The following is a 21460-nucleotide window of genomic DNA, read 5'->3' as shown; positions in this document are numbered from 1 at the left end:
TAGCGACTTGTAGTGTAACCACTGAACTAAAGTAAGTTTTTGACATTAAACAATGTATCACGTGACTAACCACGGGTCCGGGTAGTCCTGTGGGTATCCGGGTCCTACTCAGGACCCATCCGACGTGAGTACCCAAGTTACCTGTCCCAGCCCTATTGGACGACTACATAGTTTTTTGGATGGTTTGTCCCTCTGAGTGCTGTTGCCCAGCAACCAACCACTGGTCAGTATCACAAGTTGCCATGGTGATGATGCAGTTGCCGACTTGAGCTTGAAACATCTTTCTGTTCCAGACAGCTGACTGAGGATCTGAAGAACCGCCTGGCAGACTGGACGTACCAGCATACATGCATCGGCGACATCTTCGTCAAGTTCTGCTTACAGCTCAAGGCATACACCAACTTCATCAACAACAACGAAGTCATCCTCGGTGCAATCGAGCGCTGCAAGGAGCAGACGCCAGCATTCCGCGCGTACCTCCTTCGTCACCAGCACCTCCCCGAGACAAAGATGCTGACGTGAGTGAGACAAGACATTTTGATTCATGTCCGGGACAATGGAGGAAAGACTACAATCATGATTTATTAAATCTAGCTGTCTGATTGGCCTATCACTGGAAGTGTTTGTGTAGGAAGTAAGAATGGCAGAAAATATGTATTGTATATACTTTTGATACACAATGTGGGTTTTTGACACACAATAGGGAATGACAGATATGCTTGCTTGTTAAATGAACAGTCAATGACAAATGTGTGAAAGTGTAATGATTCAAGCATTAGAAATCGTCCTGTAGCAGCGTTAGAAATTGGCACTAGTCCTATAGTCCCTGTCAAACTGGCCAATGGTTAAGGTATCATAAGGACTAGTAGAAATTTGTCATTTTTAAGGGTTTTGCTATAAGTTATCGTTATTAGGACTTGTGGACTAAATTGTTAGTTTCTACCACAGGATTCACCTGTAGAAGTGAGAGTGTGTAAAGTTAAATGGCGGAAATCATACAACAGGTGATTACAGAGTGGGCTATTCATGATAAACTGCTGCATGGCATCTCAGTGGGCTAGCACTATAAAATCGGTCTAAAAAATTAGTCCAGACTTGTACAAGGGGCCACACTCACACACGTTCATGCATGTCGTTATAGAAGTGCAATAATCTTGAACAGGATGTTAATCCCCATTTCACCTCACCCCTTCCTCCTCCAGGCTCCAGGAGCTCCTGCTGCAGCCAAGTCGTCGCATCTCGGAGTATGTCACTCTGCTCAGCTGGTTCGAACTCCACACGCCACGCAACCACGCTGACCGCGAGGACCTGGCCAACGCCATTGCCACCATGCGGGAGCTGGATCGCGGCATCAAGGAGGTGAGTTACTACGGCCATACAGAACAACTCGCCCCGCCGACCGTGGTCCTTCTAACGTACGTGGAGTGTGTGAGTGAGTGAAGTTTGTTTCATTCTGCTGTCGGCAATATTCACACTGTAACATGCATTCCAACCTTCGACGGCTGTGTAACCCTGATGATCTATATTGCTATGATACACACCGTCATGGAACAATGACACAAGGGCTGCAACGAATACACTATGAGCAAATACGATTCGTATCATAAATAAGGGTAACGAATACGAATATTAAATCACGAATACAATAACAAGTCAGCAGTTGATTTATTATTTGTTATATTCAGTGAAAAAGTAACAACATAAATTATTTGACATGGTTTGTTAATTATTAATATATTATACATTTACATACTGCACTTATCCAGGTACTAGTATCTGCTCAAAGGTGACAATGACACGTGACCACATAACTGTCATATTAACTATAACGAGTGTTTTCTTTGAAGAAATCTATGCATATAATATGTTCTTATGGATATTTTTAGGTACAGGGTATGTAAATGCATATGATTGCATATTCTTAAATATTTGATTCTAGTGGCCACAAATAACAAGTTCAATTCATGAATGGATACGGTTCGATTCCCCGGATATGCGAGTGAATCGTAAATGACACGCTATCAACCAAGTCACCCAGTCTGACCACCTGATCCATTAAGTCCTGTCTTAGGCATTAAAAAATACAAGAATTGGTTCTCAGGCAGTGACTTGAAATTATAGAGTGGGCGGGCGGTGGTTTCTTCTTTTTTCTTTCGCTTGTTCAAAATAGTATGTAACCAAATAAATAGTATCAACCTGGAAAAGGGCCTCCCTAAATAAACAAGCATTCAAACTTCTATTGCCGCATGACAATATCACGAGATGCGCAGTAAAGCAGTGCACATGTAAAGGGAAGTAACTGTGTGCTATATTGGATCGCATTGTTTTTAAGTATTAGGATTTTTGTTTTTGCTTTTTTTAAATGGAAACAAAAATTATGTTGGGGTGGTTCCTGAGAACTAAGACTATTATTTTTTTTAGCCAAGGTTGCTGGAGATCAATTGTGGCCCGGAATCCCAACACAGGGGATGTCAGTGCTTGTATGGTGTGTTCTCCGACTGAGTGTTCTTTGTTTCAGTGCAAGCGCCGTGTACAGAGGGAGCGACAACTTGTCACGCTGCAGAAGAGAATCATCAACTGTCCGGTAGGTCTTGGTGGCACGTGGTCCTGTGCAAAGCGCACAGGTCACAAATCAAGTGAAGTTAAGTAACTTCGGTTGGGCAGAGTCCCTGGCTACTTGACTCCTGAGAGTTTCTAAGGCTTCGGCAATGCCCCACACTGAAGCACATGTAACACATGTCACGTCTCCTTGGGCAAGCGACTTTGTTCTAAATATGCCCCCTGTTCCCCCAGCAGTGAATGGGTACCCGGTAGGATGAGAAGGCAATTTGGTTGTTAACCTTCGAGCGCCTAATAGGCAGCTTGGGCTGCTTACTCCCCAGGGAGCTGAGAATAATTGTTGAGTGCACAATGATCCAGTGACCGGGGTAATAATAGCGCTTTGAGCATGCCCCTGAGTGGTGTGGAAATTTGGGCAATATAAATAGCCTATTATTGTTATAGTTATTGTTATTATTATTTTATCTCATCACACATGGCAGCCACACAAATGCATGTAGGCTGAGAAAAAGTCACTTGGTTATGTTTCATTGCATCTTCCAGAGGCAAGAGAGTTGGATGACTATAAAAGTTCAGTTTCCACCCTTGCCGAACTAGGCTGGTATTATGGAGTTCCATTTTGTCTGGACTAACAAGTTTATGCATAGCACCAAAATCGAAATCCGGTTTGTAAAGTGTCAATCAGATTTCGATCGATTGCAGGATTTGCAAAGCATGTGCACCGCCAACTCGTTGTCAGCAGATATTTTCCAATTCCTTTCATGTTTTAATCAAGGTGCTCACGTGATTTGATGCATTTCACGATGTAAGATCCGTTTTATCACAATATAGATCTTGATTATGGATCAGATCGTCCTGACTGGGCGCCACCATTTTGTGTGAAACAAACGCAAGTGATACAAAAAGTGGAATCTGATTGGTCCATAGGAGAGGCTTAGAAGGGACATAACTTGTTATGGCCACTGGTGGCGCGACGATAGAGCCCAGGAATTCCAGCCTAGTTCAGCAAGGGTGGAAACTAGACTTTTAAAGTCAGTTATCTCTCTTGCCTCCTACCTCAGCTTTGTGAAAGCAACAAACTATGCATGCATGCATCAGTAGACCAAGAAAATAAAGATACCTGTTGTCTGACTTGATGTATGCATGATGTAATTCTGAGTTGCTGACATATTAATCAGTTCAATGTAAAATAACCAGATGAGATATTTTATAAAATAATTGGTTGTCAGGCAATGGCTTTTTAAAATATTGTGCGTTTTTTTATTATACATATTGGTTGTTCAAGCTAGTTTGTAACCAAATTTTGTTTACAATAATTTTGGTGAAATCATGTTGTTCTTAAGTATCGTATAGCATTTCACTGCAAGAGTCTTGTGTTTGAGACGTGAATTTTTTTTTTTAAATTGTGAAAATGGAAATAAAAACAAAAAAAGCAGCAGACTTTATGGTGATGCGGGCAGTGCCTGAGAACCAAGACTATTATTACTTTTAGCCTTACAGTGTTCCTGGGGCACTGGACAAGTTTTGAATTAACTACACTGACTGTGATTATGAAGATATTGTCTGTTTCAGGCACTTCTGGAAGCCAACCGCTACCTCATCAAACACCAGGATGTGGCGCACCTCAAACCCCCAGCAGAGGACTCTGTCGTGCCAGAACTTAGGTGAGGGCCATTTTAGGAACTTTAGACAGGAACTGTGTCAGTGAGTGGATATTTTTTATAACCAGTCTGCCCAGAGGATGGAGGGTTGTGGTTTGATCCCTGGCGGATCCAGCTGGTCATCTTGGAGTCAGGATGATGTGTCTGAGTAGGGTATCCATGTTAAACTGCGACATGGTATCTCTGTGAGCTAGCGCTATAAAGTGCTGGCATAAATCTAGATTAGTACAGGCAGTCTCTGTATGAGTGAAATAATCTTGAGCAAGACGTTAGGGCTTATTTCATCCCACCTACCAGTCAACAGCATTAGTCATAGCAGCCGGTGGATGAGTTCAGGACTGACGAGCAATTGGTCGATGGCATGAGCAGTAAAGTACGAGAAAGCTGTCTTCTGATTGGCTAATGTCGACTTCTTGTCGGTCATTCCATTGTTCGGTCATAGTTTGCGAAAAGTCGGTCTGACGTGACCTGTAATGTGATGTCCTCAGATTTATATTTATCGGGAGTGAGGACTAAGATCTGACTTGGAGATTGAGTGAGTCACATGTAGTGACCTATAGTGCATTGGTTCTCCATCTTTGTACATGTCACCTGATACATATATTTAGTACCGTTTCATCAAAACTAGTTACCATTATAAAGTTGTACATCAGACACCCTATTCTGGGAAAGGTTGGGGGGGCCAGTCGTCTAAGGCGCTGCGATTAGCTGTGCAGAGTTGCGTCCCTTCGGCACACAAAAAAGCTATGATTGTGGGTTCGAATCCTGGTTCGCCACGATTAAGTTTCTAGGTTTGTCAGCACCATAGCCATCCTTGTGGGTTTCACCGAAGTGGTAAACGTCTGAGGCCTGCATTACTTCAGGCTTTTCTCCCACATTAAGCTGACATGCCATGATATTACTGGAATACTGTTAAAAGTGGTATTAAAAACAACTCACTTACTCACGGAAAGGATGTGGGACATGGCCGAGAGAAAACCCTGTTGAAAATAGGAAATAAAGGGAGATAATTACTAGGGTACTCCCAAGGTATTTTATGGCACTTCATTTTGTGAAGGGCAGCAGCACTGCAGTGACGAGGCGTGCGTTCTGATGAAACTTTATTACATTTCTACTGACAAACCAGATAGAAGTAACTTCTTTGCAGGGTGGGAGCCTTTTCTTTAGTGCGAAAAAGTGTACTTTGACAGTGTCAGAATCATTTTGTTCAAAAGTCGAAGTAAAACAGAGAAAGTTGTGTAACACTGTAGTAAGCACTATTTACAGGAGACATCCCAGACCTCGTCCCCTGTCAGTTCTCTCCTGATCAGTACAGGTAGCGGTTATGTTGTCTGTAGGAGGAGTAAACATTTATCGTAAAACCAAGGAGCTAAGAACTAAATATGGAGAGTTGCATTTTTTTCCTCTGTACTGTCCAGGGTACAGGCTGAAGAACTGCCATTTCTGTGTCCCTCTTTATAAAGAACAAGTTTGCCATTTAACGCCACACTCAAGAATATTCCAGCTCTCTGACGGCACATCTGGACCAGACAATCAGGTGATGCAAATTACGTTCTACACTGTTAGGGTTCCAGAGACATCATCAACCAAGTCCCTTCTTACAATCAGCATAGGTTCCTTGGATGGATTCTAAGCCCAGAATCCCTATGGAGGATAATGATCAAATAAGCAGCAAATAATATAATACAATCCTAGAGAAGGACTAGACTGCCTATCTCAACCCCCATCACCCCTCATCAACAACTCCATAACCCCACCCAACCCCTCGTCAACTACTCCATAACCCCACCCAACCCCTCGTCAACAACTAAAAGGAGTAAAAGGATATTAGACAGCTTTGATACAGGGTGATTAGGCGAATAGTGTAAAGCTTTGTGAGCAGAAGGTAACCCTGACTTGTAGTAGAATTTGGGAGGAATCAAAGATACAATTAATGTTTCCCGGACTGCACTTACTAGTGCTTTCCAAGAGATGGGATTTCGATACACTGCACATGGCAATGACTGAGCACTTTTCAGGGGAAAATATTCCATCCTGTCTATGAGGTCAAATTATCTCCGAACCATTCATAAGTATCACAGTCAGGGTGTCCAGATAATTTGCCTTGATGAATCTACCACTGATTACATGTGGCTATCAGCAGATGGACAAAAGGCGCCAATGGTACCATCAGGTAAAGGTAATCGTGTCATTTTTTTGCATGCTGCAACCCATCATATGGGGCTTGTTGATGGATGGTTGCTAGTTTTCGAGGCGAAAAAGAAAACTGGTGATTTTCATAAGGAAATTATAGGAGGTGATGTGTTCATAGACCGGTTGGAACTTCAGGTGTTGCCCATTTTAAACAACGCCAGTGTTATTGTCATGGATAACGCCAGTTAATATAACGTCCGGGAATCAGATACTGTCGCCCAAACCATGAGTAGTCTGAAGGCGACCACACAGGAATATATGACATTGTCAACTTCAGACCATATGAAATGAAAGTTCAACTCATGGAGAAAATTCGGCTCAACAAGAATCCAGTAAAGTACAAGACATATGCTGGCGGCACAACACGGTTACGCTGTCTTACGTACGCCAGTCAGACACTGTGAGCTCAACCCTGTTGTGCCCATCATGGCTAAGTGAAACGGGTTCGTAGCAAGACATAACATAACATTCAAAAGTACAGATTCATATAAGTCATCAGCGGAGATAAATGCTACCTCAAGAAACCATCTGTAGAACAACAAATACTTCTGGTTTCCAAAACCGCAACCTTCCAATACTCATCCTGTTTCATAGCTCTTAACTAGTCATCATGTTTCCAAGCAAATATAATGCAGTACATATCCTAAATTGCTACCCCATCAACGAATGTCAATTAAGTACAATAACAGCAATGTTTTGAGACCACCCCCAACTCGGTGACATTTGCACCTGGGAGAATGCACGGGACGGTGTGAGGTCATCACCTCGGGACAGGTGTAAGTAATTACCTTAGGTTGTAGGCCATTTCATACATGCATGACAACACACGATAATATTCTAAGTTTATCCTCATTTTACCTGTAAAAGTACATATAAGAATAATCACAATGTCAGTTAGGACAGGCTAGATAAGGTCAATTCACGTTATTTTGATAAACCGTATTCGATGTAATAAGCGCCCACAGCAATATTTGCTAATATATTGGCTAGTGAACAATCCCAATTAGCACCCCTTCCAATTGATCAATGTACACAAGACTTATTTATTCGCGTATAATACGCACTTGTGTGTAATATGGATCCTTAATAATGGGCAATTAAATTCTGGAAAAATATAATACGTATAATATGCACAGACGTTTCGTTTGTATCATTTCAGGCTGTCAGCATAAACCACGAAATTTACGATCTTTCCAATAAAATTTTATTCTAATAAGAACCCCCTATTTCTAATTTTGAGAGCGCCCTGGGCGCATATTACGTCGAATACTGTATGCTCTTTTTATAGTCCTATGACTCGTATTTATTACATGAAGCCAGAAGAGCAGTTTTCTAGCATTTCCGACAGTACTTTAGTTAACACTGTCTTATTACCTCACTTGTCTGAGCATGGGCATCTCTGCTTGGATCACCAACCCGCAAGTTCAATAAAACAGGCACTTCCAACGCCCACGTGTGAATAGGCTAATGAACATCTATTGGCTATTTCAAGGCGATCAATACCCGGGATATGTCTGGGTGAAGCAGTCTTTGGGGTGAGGAGACTTTCTACATCCCGTGTTGCCAGTCTCCACAGTAGCCACTAATCTCGTGTCTATCAGAGGGTCTCATCTCGTCTAGCTAGCAGCCAGTATAGACCCGACTGTCACAATCTATAAAGGACAGTGCTTGTTTAATGGAAAATTGACCACTAAATGTGTCTCTGTTTAGTTAAACTGATGTCGGACTCTTTGAAATGATATTGCACTGATAAAGAAGTCTTCCGTATTCAAAGAACTATATTAATGTTATTTGTTAGGACTATCATTGAAGTTAACCGTGCATTTGTGCATCGTGTCCCTGATGTGTACATTTGATAGATAGGCATCTTTATTTGATGAAGACATCGATGCACTCAGAACGTTCCTCTTCCCAAATTCTAATTAAATAAAAGCACCTCCAAGAAAACTTATTCCATAAGAAAACTGTTTGCTGGCAGGGATTTACCTCAACCTGATAAGAAGATATAATCGGCCCTAGGTCTGCAGTAATTGTCAGTAAATATTCCCAAATTGGACTTGAGCATTTCCCAATTCATCCTGTTATATTTATAACTAATGTTGTATTTCACTGATAACAGGACCAATATTGAGGAAGAGGATTTAATGGTGAGTTTACATTATGGTATTTAAATGTTCAAGTTCAATGTTGAAATACTTCTGAATTAATATAGGAAAATAAGAACTTTAAAAAAAAAATGTCATTTGACTATTTCAACAAAATGTGCACAAAATAAATAATTCCCAGTTTGCCTGCCAAGGGCACTTAATTTTGAATCTCAAGATTTAATGTTTAACTCCAATTTGGAAATTTGTACTGACATCTGCTGCAGAATTGGGGTATCGGTCTCTGAAAAGGCGTAGATAAATCCCTGTCAACAGTGATTGGATTAGCCTCAATCATCTACACGCTGCCTAGATATGGCTGGACAACATTCAGCTTTGGTGTTGAGCAACATCCACTCACACACTTGTGTCCTGTTGTAATACAACCCCATAACCCCATCCCTCACCAACAGCCCCATAGCCCCACTCCTCAACCCCATAACCCCACCTCTCAACAAATCCATAACCTCACCTCATCAACAACCCCATAACCCCAACCTTCACCAACAACCCCACCCCTAATCAACAACTTCGTAACCCCACCCCTCATCAACCCCATAACCCCACCCTTCATCAACAACCCCACCCCACCCCTCATCAACAACTCCATAACCCCACCCTCATCAACCCCACCCTCATCAACCCCATAACCCCAGCCTTCACCAACAACCCCACCCCTCATCAACCCCATCCCTCATCATCCCCATAACCCCACCTCTCATCAACAATCCCATAACCCCAACTCTCATCAACAACCCAATAGCACCACCTCTCATCAACAACCCCACCCCACCCCTCATCAACAACTCCATAACCCCACTTCTCGTCAACCCCATAACCCCATCCCTCATCAACCCCATAACCCCAACCTTCACCAACAACCCCATAACCCCAACCTTCACCAACAACCCCATAACCCAAGCCCTCATCAACAACCCCATAACCCCAACCTTCACCAACAACCCCATAACCCCAGTCCTCATCAACAACCCCATAACCCCACATGCTGGGGTATGTGGTGTGAAGAATGTATGATTGTGATGTGCGTATTGGCGAGGTAATCATCACATCTGTATTCACCATTCCTGGTCTATACCAGTTATCCTCAATCTGCTCAATCTCCCAGCCACTTGCTCCATCTGGAATATCTTGGGAGTAAATGGTTTGACACTTTGTCAGCTGAATGATTCATTGCAGTCCAGCAATTTTCTTTGCACAGCAGGTTGCACAGTTTGCCATATTTCCACTGTAATGTTCTCCTAAAATTTCATGATATTGATCTTGTAATTTCAAGATATTAACCTGAATTTTCAAGTTACTAACTCATTCCGAGGTTGCTCATTATCTTGAAATTTCAAGAATATTTTTTAAAAAAGCAAATGGCGCTTAAAGGCTTCCGTAGAATATAGCATTGTGTACACAGTCGTCGTAAAATGTTTGTCGTCAAAGTATGTGATAAATGTCATGAGGAAAATGTGCAAAACGTTAGGCATGACAATAAGTGATATGTTGATGTTCGTTGTAATAATGATGTGCAATAACAATTATTTTAAATTGATCATCTTGCATTTTTATTTTCTCCATTAATCCACTTTTTTTTTTAAAGACATAACAACTCATCATTATAAATGTGTTTTACTAAATTTATGTATGATTTAAGACATGGTTTTATTCCTTGACATTTGAGAACTATCAATTGTTGTACATCATCTCAAGTTTCATCGTTTTTTTTATCGGTGCATCATAGGCTATTGTATCCCTGTGGTACAGATTTTCGGACGCTTAAGAAATGCAGTTTTCTCTCTAATCACATGAACAAACGTAAAACATCCCATTCACTTTTAAGAGACAATTTTCTCTTAAACACTAGCCATCATCTGAGTATTTACAAAGTCTGTGATTCTAAACACCCCGTTATAGTGCAAGAAAGCGCGATAAACATGGCCGTCCGAAAACGTATGACGTCCAAAAACCTGTGATCAGAAGGTATATATGTCAACACATTGTTTGAGTTAATGCTTTCACCACAGTCTGCTGGCTGAAAAGTTCTAAGCCTAGCTGTGAAAGACCCATACCAAGTCGATGGTTTTCATTTATTTCTCCACATAGTCCCCTTCCAGGTTTACACACTTTTGCCAGCGATGCTGCAAGGCCCGGATGCGGTCAAGAAGAAATTTTCTTCAGCCCCCATAAAAAAAGTCGTGGAAATGACGTCATCATTACTAGGAAAATGGCGACCGGCTAGATCCTTTTTAATTTTGGGAAACAGATGGAAGTCTGACGGGGCCAAATCGGGTGAATAAGTGGGATGGTCAATGAGTTCGAAGCCACAATCATGGATTTGTGAACAGGAGCATTGTCTTGGTGGAACAGGACTCCTTTAGTGAGCTGAAATTTTAACAGGCCATGATATGACAGATCCACTCACTCACTCGACCTGTGAAGTTCCTGGTAGAGAATAGGACTAGGTCTTCAGTAACCCATGCCTGTCTAAGAGACGACCAACATGATCGAGTGGTCAGACTCACTGACTTGCATGTCATCGTATCCCAATTGCATAATCGATACGCATGATGTCAATCACTGAATTGCCTGATCCAGACTCAATTATTTACAGACCACAGTCATGTAGCTGGAATATTGCTGAGTAAAGCGTTTACAAACACTCACTCACTCGTGCAACCAGCATGAAAGAATCAAATCCACTTACAGACTCAACCAGTTTTTTCTGCTCCATAAAAATCCTGTTCACATTGGAGATGTGTCAGCGTTTTTTCCTGTTGTTTGTGATGGTGTGTGTCTGTATTACTACTGTTGTTTGTGATGGTTTGGTCTGTATTACTACTGTTGTTTGTGATGGTGTGTGTCTGTATTACTACTGTTGTTTGTGATGGTGTGTGTCTGTGTTACTGCTGTTGTTTGTGATGGTGTGTGTCTGTATTACTACTGTTGTTTGTGATGGTGTGTGTCTGTATTACTACTGTTGTTTGTGATGGTGTGTGTCTGTATTACTACTGTTGTTTGTGATGGTGTGTGTCTGTGTTACTGCTGTTGTTTGTGATGGTGTGTCTCTGTTACTACTGTTGTTTCTGATGGTGTGTCTGTTACTACTGTTGTTTGTGAGGGGTGTGTCGCCGTTGTTGCTGTGGTATGTGATGATGTGTTGTCTGTGTTGCAGAGCGTACCAGCACACGCAGATGCTCGGCCTGTACCTGTACAACGACGCCCTGGTGGTGACACGACGCACATCCAAGCACTTCCCGTTCTCCCGCGCAGTGGAATACACATACAAGTTTGAAGCTAGCGTGGGACTGACTCGCCTTTCCGTCTCGGAAATCCCCGACTCCAAATGTGAGTACACATATCGGCTCCTGCATGTTCTCAGCATCAGTTTTATCACACACCGCTGTCAATTCTGTTGACGAAATCTGGATTATTGATTTTTTTCACAGATTCTTGGACTTCCCCGCTTTTTTCTGATTCCCCCACAGCTTCATCGGCATCTGTGAAGATGCTACGTTTAGTGTAATTAGTTACACTGTTTGGTATGAGAGTTGCCAGTACAAATTGTCGTGAGATATGCAGTGATCAGTGTCTCACCAAGCTCTCGAAAACTGCGAGTCAACATGACTCACTGCAGATTTTCGATGCGTCATGAGCACAGCTCAGAAAGTAAAGCATCAGTAAGCAAGGTATGCTGACAACAAAAAATAACTTCATGCCAAAAGTTCTTATTTCAGTCTCTATGTTTTCAGAATGAAAGGCAAAATCAACATCAGTGAAATTCTGTTCAATGAAACATTGTGAATGTGATGAAATTTCTCTTACAGTCCCTTGGATCTTTATTTAGGAACTAGTACAGACTGATAAAAATATGCTTCATCAAATATTACTTATTTAAATATGATTTGATGAAAAACACATCAAATATGGGTCGTGTGAACATTTTTTTCCCGACTCCAATTTGCTATCTTTTGCTCTGTGTATGTTTTTTTCCAAAACTTCAAAAAAAAGTTATTTCAAAGCATCATCATGAATCTGCATAGCAGATTCTTACAAAGGTTCGCATGTTGGTTTTTCGATTCATTCTTCAAATGAACCGAAAAAAATCCACAGTCAATCTTGATAATTAAAATCGACAGCGAAAACGTATGTTATCTACAATAGTTATCCACATTTTTGTCTGCTTTGATATATACAACTGTTTTTGGTTTTTGTTTCACTGTGCAGTAACTACTCTCAACTACTAGCTTGTTGTGTGTTCCTAAATCCCTTGTATCCTGTGTTAAATTGCCAACACATTGTGATGTGTTGTTGGGTTTTTGGACAAAAGCCGTTCTGACCTAATCAAGATGAATCATAGATTTGCAAAAGTGTCAGGGTCTGAATAAAATTACTATTTCCCATTACATATGCTAGGAATTATTTGCAATGCTCTGGATAAAAATAGCCAGAAAATGAGATTATGTAATGCCAGCAGATTGCAAAGTTAGTTTTTAAAGTGTGGTTTGAAGTCTGCAGGTTGTCATGACATTTGCAGGATCCTTCTTTGCACTTTTGAGTGTATTACAAATATTTCCGTATCATGAGGGGATCTATCAGCTGATTGGCTGACGCTGACATAAGCTCTAAATCTGTGGAAAAAAATCTATATCTTGTTAGAAGTTCTCATGTTGTAATTCATAGGTACTTTAACATGTTTAACAAAGACTTTAGTGCAGTAATGCTAATCTAAGCATTAAAGGCTAAGTGAAGCACTGGTCACTTCTTGTTTGTTTGTTTGTTTGTTTGTTTGTTGTTTAACGGCGCACTCAGCAATATTCCAGCTATATGACAGGGGTCTGTTAATAATCAAGTCTGGACCAGACAATCCAATAATTGACATCATGAGCATCGAGCCAAGTAATTGGGATATGACAAACATAGTTGCCTTTAACGGCAAGCAGTGGTTGCTGAAGACCTATTCTACCCTCGATCTTCACGGGTCACTAGTCACTTCTACATAACATTAGCTGTAACTGTTTACTGATAAACCATTAACATTATTGTACTGACATTCCTAGCAGACTTGGGAGGAAATAGTGGCCTCGGAGCAAGTCTAGATTAAACCCTGTATACTGGAAATATACATACAGCAATCAGGAGAAAAATATTCTTATAGCACAAAGAAATTTGTAGTAGGTGATCTACACAACCAGTTGACTTTCATTTTTGTGGAAGCCTTGGTGGCTGAGTGGGTTAGATCGCTGACTTTGTGTGCTGGCGGTTTGGTGCATTGTGTATTCACAAATTAAAATTATAATAATGAACGTAAAGATAGGGCATCTTTGATGTATTTAGCACATAATGACAAGGTTTCAATTTTAGAAGTTTGTATCAAAGTTCACAGGGAGTAGGTATATTTCCATAATTTGTAATTCTCCAATTCTTAATAATGTTAAAAATATCCTTTGGTCTCTTTGGTGTATATGAAGCAAATATGGCTCCATATGCATCATATGCCCTGCTGGTGATGGCAATCAGAGTTCTGGAAGGAGAGGTATTTTAGCCGATCCTCAACTTCACCAGGAATTCTGATCATGTTGACTATGTTGGCACCAGTTGGTACCAGTTGACACCAGTTGACACCAGAGAGGACAAGCTTGGACACAGTTACCTCCCTTAGACGTGACAGGTTTTATGGTGTTAGTGGCTGACAGTCAATGCCTATCAAGCTGTCATTGAAGAATGAATTACGACTATCTGGGTGTTCAGTCAGATAGAGTTACCTCCCCTAGACCACCCAATTCAGTCAGGTTGCATTTTTGTGAGATCAGCTGATTTTAGAGTTTTCTTGCCGAGTCATTCCTGGGATAAAGCGAGATTGCTGCCGTGAGTCAGACCAACATGGGCATTGATTTATCAACCTCTGTGACTCACTGCAGCTCGTATCTCGGACAGTTTTATCACAAACACCTACCTGACTGTAATTCTGATGATAAACAGCACCAACAGCCCAAGCTGGAATAGCTAAGCTCGACCCACCTTACTGGGCTTGTTAGGCATTTTCATAAAACTACATGCAGACTTTGTGTCTTGTTACTGGGGCTATTCGATGCAACTTGTGTCTTGTTACAGGGGATATTGGATGTAACTTTGTCTTGTTACAGGGGATATTGGATATAACTTGTCTTGTTACAGGGGATATTGGATATAACTTGTCTTGTTACAGGGGATATTGGATATAACTTGTCTTGTTACAGGGGATATTGGATGTAACTTTGTCTTATTACAGGGTGTATTGGATATAACTTGTCTTGTTACAGGGGATATTGGATATAACTTGTCTTGTTACAGGGGATATTGGATATAACTTGTCTTGTTACAGGGGATATTCGATGCAACTTGTGTCTTGTTACAGGGGATATTGGATGTAACTTTGTCTTATTACAGGGTGTATTGGATATAACTTGTCTTGTTACAGGGGATTTTGGATATAACTTGTCTTGTTACAGGGGATATTGGATATAACTTGTCTTGTTACAGGGGATATTCGATGCAACTTGTGTCTTGTTACAGGGGATATTGGATATAACTTGTCTTGTTACAGGGGATATTGGATATAACTTGTCTTGTTACAGGGGATATTGGATGTAACTTGTGTCTTGTTACAGGGGATATTGGATATAACTTGTCTTGGTACAGGGGATATTGGATATAACTTGTCTTGTTACAGGGTCTATTGGATGTAACTTGGGTCTTGTAACAGGGGATATTGGATGTAACTTGTCTTGTTACAGGGGATATTGGATGTAACTTGGGTCTTGTTACAGGGGATATTGGATGTAACTTGTATCTTGTTACAGGGGATATTGGATGTAACTAGTGTCTTGTTACAGGGGATATTGGATGTAACTTGTGTCTAGTTACAGGGGATATTGGATGTAGCTTGTGTCTTGTTACAGGGGATATTGGATTAACTTGTGTCTTGTTACAGGGGATATTGGATGTAACTTGTGTCTTGTTACAGGGTGTATTGGATGTAACTTGTGTCTTGTTACAGGGGATATTGGATTAACTTGTGTCTAGTTACAGGGGATATTGGATGTAGCTTGTGTCTTGTTACAGGGGATATTGGATTAACTTGTGTCTTGTTACAGGGGATATTGGATGTAACTTGTGTCTTGTTACAGGGTGTATTGGATGTAACTTGTGTCTTGTTACAGGGGATATTGGATGTAACTTGTGTCTTGTTACAGGGTGTATTGGATGTAACTTGTGTCTTGTTACAGGGGATATTGGATGTAACTTGTGTCTTGTTACAGGGGATATTGGATGTAACTAGTGTCTTGTTACAGGGTGTATTCGATGCAACTTGTGTCTTGTTACAGGGTGTATTGGATGTAACTAGTGTCTTGTTACAGGGTGTATTCGATGCAACTTGTGTCTTGTTACAGGGTGTATTGGATGTAACTTGTGTCTTGTTACAGGGTGTATTGGATTAACTTGTGTCTTGTTACAGGGTGTATTGGATGTAACTTGTCTTGTTACAGGGTGTATTGGATGTAACTTGTGTCTTGTTACAGTGTGTATTGGGTGTAACTTGTGTCTTGTTACAGGGGATATTGGATGTAACTTGTGTCTTGTTACAGGGGATATTGGATATAACTTGTGTCTTGTTACAGGGTGTATTGGATGTAACTTGTGACTTGTTACAGGGGATATTGGATGTAACTAGTGTCTTGTTACAGGGGATATTGGATGTAACTAGTGTCTTGTTACAGGGGATATTGGATGTAACTTGTGTCTTGTTACAGGGGATATTGGATGTAACTTGTGTCTTGTTACAGGGGATATTGGATGTAACTTGTGTCCTCTTAGAGGGTGTATTGGTTTAACTTGTGTCTAGTTACAGGGGATATTGGATGTAACTTGTGTCTTGTTACAGGGTATATTGGTTTAACTTGTGTCTAGTTACAGGGGATATTGGATGTAACTTGTGTCTTGTTACAGGGTGTATTGGATGTAACTTGTGTCTTGTTACAGGGTATAATAGATGTAACTTGTGTCTTGTTACCGGGTATAATAGATGTAACTTGTGTCTTGTTACAGGGTATATTGGACATGTTGGATGTAACTTGTTTCTTGTTACAGGGGATATTGGATGTAACTAGTGTCTTGTTACAGGGGATATTGGATGTAACTTGTGTGTTGTAACAGGGGATATTAGATGTAACTTGGGTCTTGTTACAGGGGATATTGGATGTAACTTGTGTCTTGTTACAGGGGATATTTGATGTTACTTGTGTCTTGTTACAGGGTGTATTGGTTTAACTTGTGTCTAGTTACAGGGGATATTGGATGTAACTTGTGTCTTGTTACAGGGTATATTGGTTTAACTTGTGTCTAGTTACAGGGGATATTGGATGTAACTTGTGTCTTGTTACAGGGTGTATTGGATGTAACTTTTCTTGTTACAGGGTGTATTGGATGTAACTTGTGTCTTGTTACAGGGTGTATTGGATGTAACTTGTGTCTTGTTACAGGGGATATTGGATGTAACGTGTGTCTTGTTACAGGGTGTATTCGATGCAACTTGTGTCTTTTTACAGGGTGTATTGGATGTAACTTGTGTCTTGTTACAGGGTGTATTGGATGTAACTTGTGTCTTGTTACAGGTGATATTGGATGTAACTTGTGTCTTGTTACAGGGTGTATTGGATGTAACTTGTGTCTTGTTACAGGGTATAATAGATGTAACTTGTGTCTTGTTACCGGGTATAATAGATGTAACTTGTGTCTTGTTACAGGGTATATTGGACATGTTGGATGTAACTTGTTTCTTGTTACAGGGGATATTGGATGTAACTAGTGTCTTGTTACAGGGGATATTGGATGTAGCTTGTGTCTTGTTACAGGGGATATTGGATGTAACTTGTGTGTTGTAACAGGGGATATTAGATGTAACTTGGGTCTTGTTACAGGGGATATTGGATGTAACTAGTGTCTTGTTACAGGGGATATTGGATATAACTTGGGTCTTGTTACAGGGGATATTGGATGTAACTTTGTCTTGTTACAGGGGATATTGGATGTAACTAGTGTCTTGTTACAGGGGATATTGGATATAACTTGGGTCTTGTTACAGGGGATATTGGATGTAACTAGTGTCTTGTTACAGGGGATATTGGATGTAACGTGTGTCTTGTTACAGGGGATATTGGATATAACTTGGGTCTTGTTACAGGGGATATTGGATGTAACTTGTGTCTTGTTACAGGGTATATTGGATGTAACTTGTTTCTTGTTACAGGGGATATTGGATGTAACTAGTGTCTTGTTACAGGGGATATTGGATGTAACTAGTGTCTTGTTACAGGGGATATTGGATATAACTTGGGTCTTGTTACAGGGGATATTGGATGTAACTAGTGTCTTGTTTGCCAGACAACAAGGTCAGAGTTGGGGGGGGTCACTGCAGCTTCCTGAGGTGCTGGTCATTTTTTATTTCTAGAATCATGGTTCCACCGACCCTATCTTCTTCAAATTTGAATCAATTTTTCATCTCATCTCTTAAACTTACAATTCTCAATTTAGAAGTATTTTTCATAAATCATTCAGTCAACGAGTTGTAGTAAAATTCTTGCATTATTAATCTAGAGTTATGTCCCTAGTCCTTGATGCTGACTTTGCTGAAATGAACTCCCTTTGCCTCCCAAGAGAAAACAACAAAAAGTAAATCTTCCTGCAGACGATGGCGAATTCTTTTCCTTTTCTTTCTCCCTCTTCCTAAGGTAATAATGTCTGAAAACATTCTGTTATCCAGTTTGAAAATGAAGAGGCTGACGTGTGGCTTTTTTCTTTTCTTTTTCATTCCTTCCTTTAACTTCAGGGGCGGTCGGGTAGCCTAGTGGTTAAAGCGTTCGCTCGTCACGCCGAAGACCCGGGTTCGATTCCCGACATTGGTACAATGTGTGAAGCCCATTTCTGGTGTCCCCCGCCGTGATATTGCTGGAATATTGCTAAAAGCGGCGTAAAACCATACTCAGTCAGTCAGTCAGTCCTTTAACTTCTGACTTTGAAGCTAAACAATCTGTGAACCAACAAATAATATACTTATGGCCCCAGCTCCTGTGTATTCCTTGGTTTGCCATCTGTTGACCCACACTTCCCAAAGCAAGAACAAAGTTAAATCGTTTTTTCACCCGATGTTTCTTCAGATCATTTCTACCCGCAAACCTTATTAGGGTTTAAGGAGACAAAAAGTACTTTAATAGTTGAATAGAGTTTCAATGCACTACATTATACACCACGTCACCCTGCATCTGGAGCCAGCTTCCATACTGTACTAGGGCGGTGGGGTAGTCTAGTGGTTAAAGTGTTCGCTCGTCACGCCCAAGACCTCGGTTCGATTCCCGACATGGGTACAATGTGTGAAGCCCATTTCTGGTGTCCCCCGCCGTGATATTGCTGGAATATTGCTAAACGCGGCGTAAAACTATACTCATTCACTCACTCCATACTGTACTGGTGAAGATCCTGCTCATCGAGGACAACAAGATACAGTGTCGTGACTCAACCTGATCTAACACACCTGGGAGATATATTTGTTTGTTTGTTTGTTGTTTAACGCCACACTAAGCTATATTCTAGCTATATGACATCATTCTGTATATAATCGTGTCTGGACAAGACCATCCAGTGATTGAGATCATGAGCATCAATCAACGCAATTGGATTACAATGACATGCATCAACCAAGTCAGCGAACCTGATCACTCGATCCTGTTAGTCGCCTGTTACGGCAAGCATGGGTTGCCGAAGACCCATTCAGATCCAGATCCGGATCTGCACATATCACACCTGGGAGAACTCAGCTGTTGGGGGGTAGTGTTGCTGTCAAATAGAAGAGTCATCTACGGCTTCATCATTCAGCACAACTGAAACATTCCTGCATGACTACTTTTGTTGGCTCTTATCGTACACAACACATTCACAGTGATAGAAACTAACACTTTTAGTCCATTAGTCCTTATGATGATAAAATCTAGCAAAATGGTAATTTTCTACTTATCCTTATGATACCTTAACATTATGGCAGTTTGGCCAGGATTGCAGGACAAGTGCCAATATCTATCGCTGATTCATGCATGTCAACTGATATCACTGGTGGTGTCAAGTGGTAACTGCTCACAAAGTGGTGCTTGTCCATATATTTAGCATATCTCTGTCAACATAAACTGTTATCTTTAGTTAGAGAGGGGTGGTTGGGTAGTCTAGTGGTTAAAGTGTTCGCTCGTGAAGCCGAAGACCCGGGTTCGATTTCCGGCATGGGTACAATGTGTGCAGCCCATTTCTGGTGTCCCCCGCTGTGATATTGCTAAAAGCGGCATAAAACCATACTCACTACTTTAGTTCGAACAAATAGACACTATTTTTTTTCTAGACTCAGGATTCTTTTTGTAAATGTTTCGAAAGTCAGCGGAAAGTTGTAGACTTTGTTGGATAAAGGGAGATCACACAATTACAGAGATACTTGGCCTGAGCAAGATGGCAGCCACAGCAAATTTTATTCAAATCCGTAGGAACATTCTGTTTTACTCTGCCAGATCATAATGATCTATACACATACAGGCATCACTAGTTCTAATCTGATTGTGACCTATGAATAACTCAGTTGGTTGGATGTGCCGTTCAGTTTCTCACTTTCACCAAAATGAAGGTAACCAATACTGTAAATCTTGAAATTAACACGAGCGTGAATTAAAAGCGAAAAATGTGAGTGGTCTTTGCTCGCATTTTTAAACATCTCATTTATATCAACAATAAGACATTTTGGATAGCAAAAATACCAACTTAGACATACGCTGATGTATTCCACACCACTGTTTATTGAGCAGCACTTGTATATAAAGTATATAAACAATGTCATTCAAACACTAATTACATCCTTTGAATTGTCACTGTTGAGGTCAAGACAAGAGTTCTACTCACTTATGTCATTACTAATCACACCTGCATATCCAGACAGACGCCTGCACCCTTTGCTCTTAGCGACTGCGTCAAAGGCCAACACGAGCCAGCGCGCATGTATTGTTTTTGTGGAAGTACTTTACTCAGCGCTAATACGTGGTGCTATTTGGTGTGTGATTGGATAAATGTAAGGTTGGATTAAGGTGAGGATTCTAAACCTGACTGAGGACATCTTTAGATAGAAATCCACTGATGCTTGAGAGGAGGGGGTGTCACATTCATATTGAGTCGCATTTTGGGCTAGGGTCCAGTGGTCGCATTCTTTTGGAGACGCATTAATTAATTTACAGTATTCAAATTTTGAAAAAAGTCATTGAAATGGATTACTAACCTCAGGCCAGAAATACACTGAACACCTTTTAATACAAAGTCATTTAATAACAGGTCTGGCATACTTTCCAATGGCCTAACCTTGAGTTGCTATCTTTACATTTGTAAATATTGTTGTTTCATGCGCTGTTTATCTCACTGATTGTCACACCCGATGTTACATGCCAGTTGAAATGTTTCCGCTTTGGAAGAAAACAAAACTCTCTGCGGAATTCACACAGTGTGCACTCAAAGTTTTACGTTATACTTCCATATAGATGTTTATTTATTTTTTTAAAAATCTTTTTGCACACTGTTTAAATTCCGCTGATTTTGTTTTCTTCCAAAGCGGAAACATTTTACCTTTATACCTACATCCTTATAGGACCCGTGAAGATCCGGGGTAGAATAGGTCTTCAGCAACCAATGCTTGGCGTAAAAGGCGACTATGCTTGGCGTAAGAGGCGACTAACGGGATCGGGTGGTCAGGCTCGCTGACTTGGTTGATGCATGTCATCGATTCCAATTGCGTGGATCGATGCTCATGATGTCAGTCACTCAATTATTTACAGACCGCCGTCA

The 21460-nt window shown here is 40.8% G+C and overlaps 1 protein-coding gene across 1 annotated transcript in view; it reads left to right on the top strand.

Moving 5' to 3' along the window:
* Window positions 1–21460, top strand: part of LOC124152076 (epithelial cell-transforming sequence 2 oncogene-like) — a 69519-nt gene that overhangs the window by 26479 nt on the left and 21580 nt on the right. Inside the window, exons 20-24 of the mRNA XM_046524822.2 lie at window positions 294–518; window positions 1203–1359; window positions 2519–2584; window positions 4132–4223; window positions 11736–11908. Coding sequence (XP_046380778.2) covers window positions 294–518; window positions 1203–1359; window positions 2519–2584; window positions 4132–4223; window positions 11736–11908 — 713 coding nt within the window. The remainder of the gene's footprint in view (window positions 1–293; window positions 519–1202; window positions 1360–2518; window positions 2585–4131; window positions 4224–11735; window positions 11909–21460) is intronic.

This window comes from Haliotis rufescens, unplaced genomic scaffold (assembly GCF_023055435.1).
Source record: "Haliotis rufescens isolate VD_foot unplaced genomic scaffold, xgHalRufe1.0.p SCAF_32, whole genome shotgun sequence".
NCBI lineage: Eukaryota > Metazoa > Mollusca > Gastropoda > Lepetellida > Haliotidae > Haliotis > Haliotis rufescens.
The sequence above is the reverse complement of the archived record's forward strand: the minus strand, read 5'-3'. Positions and strand labels throughout refer to the sequence as shown.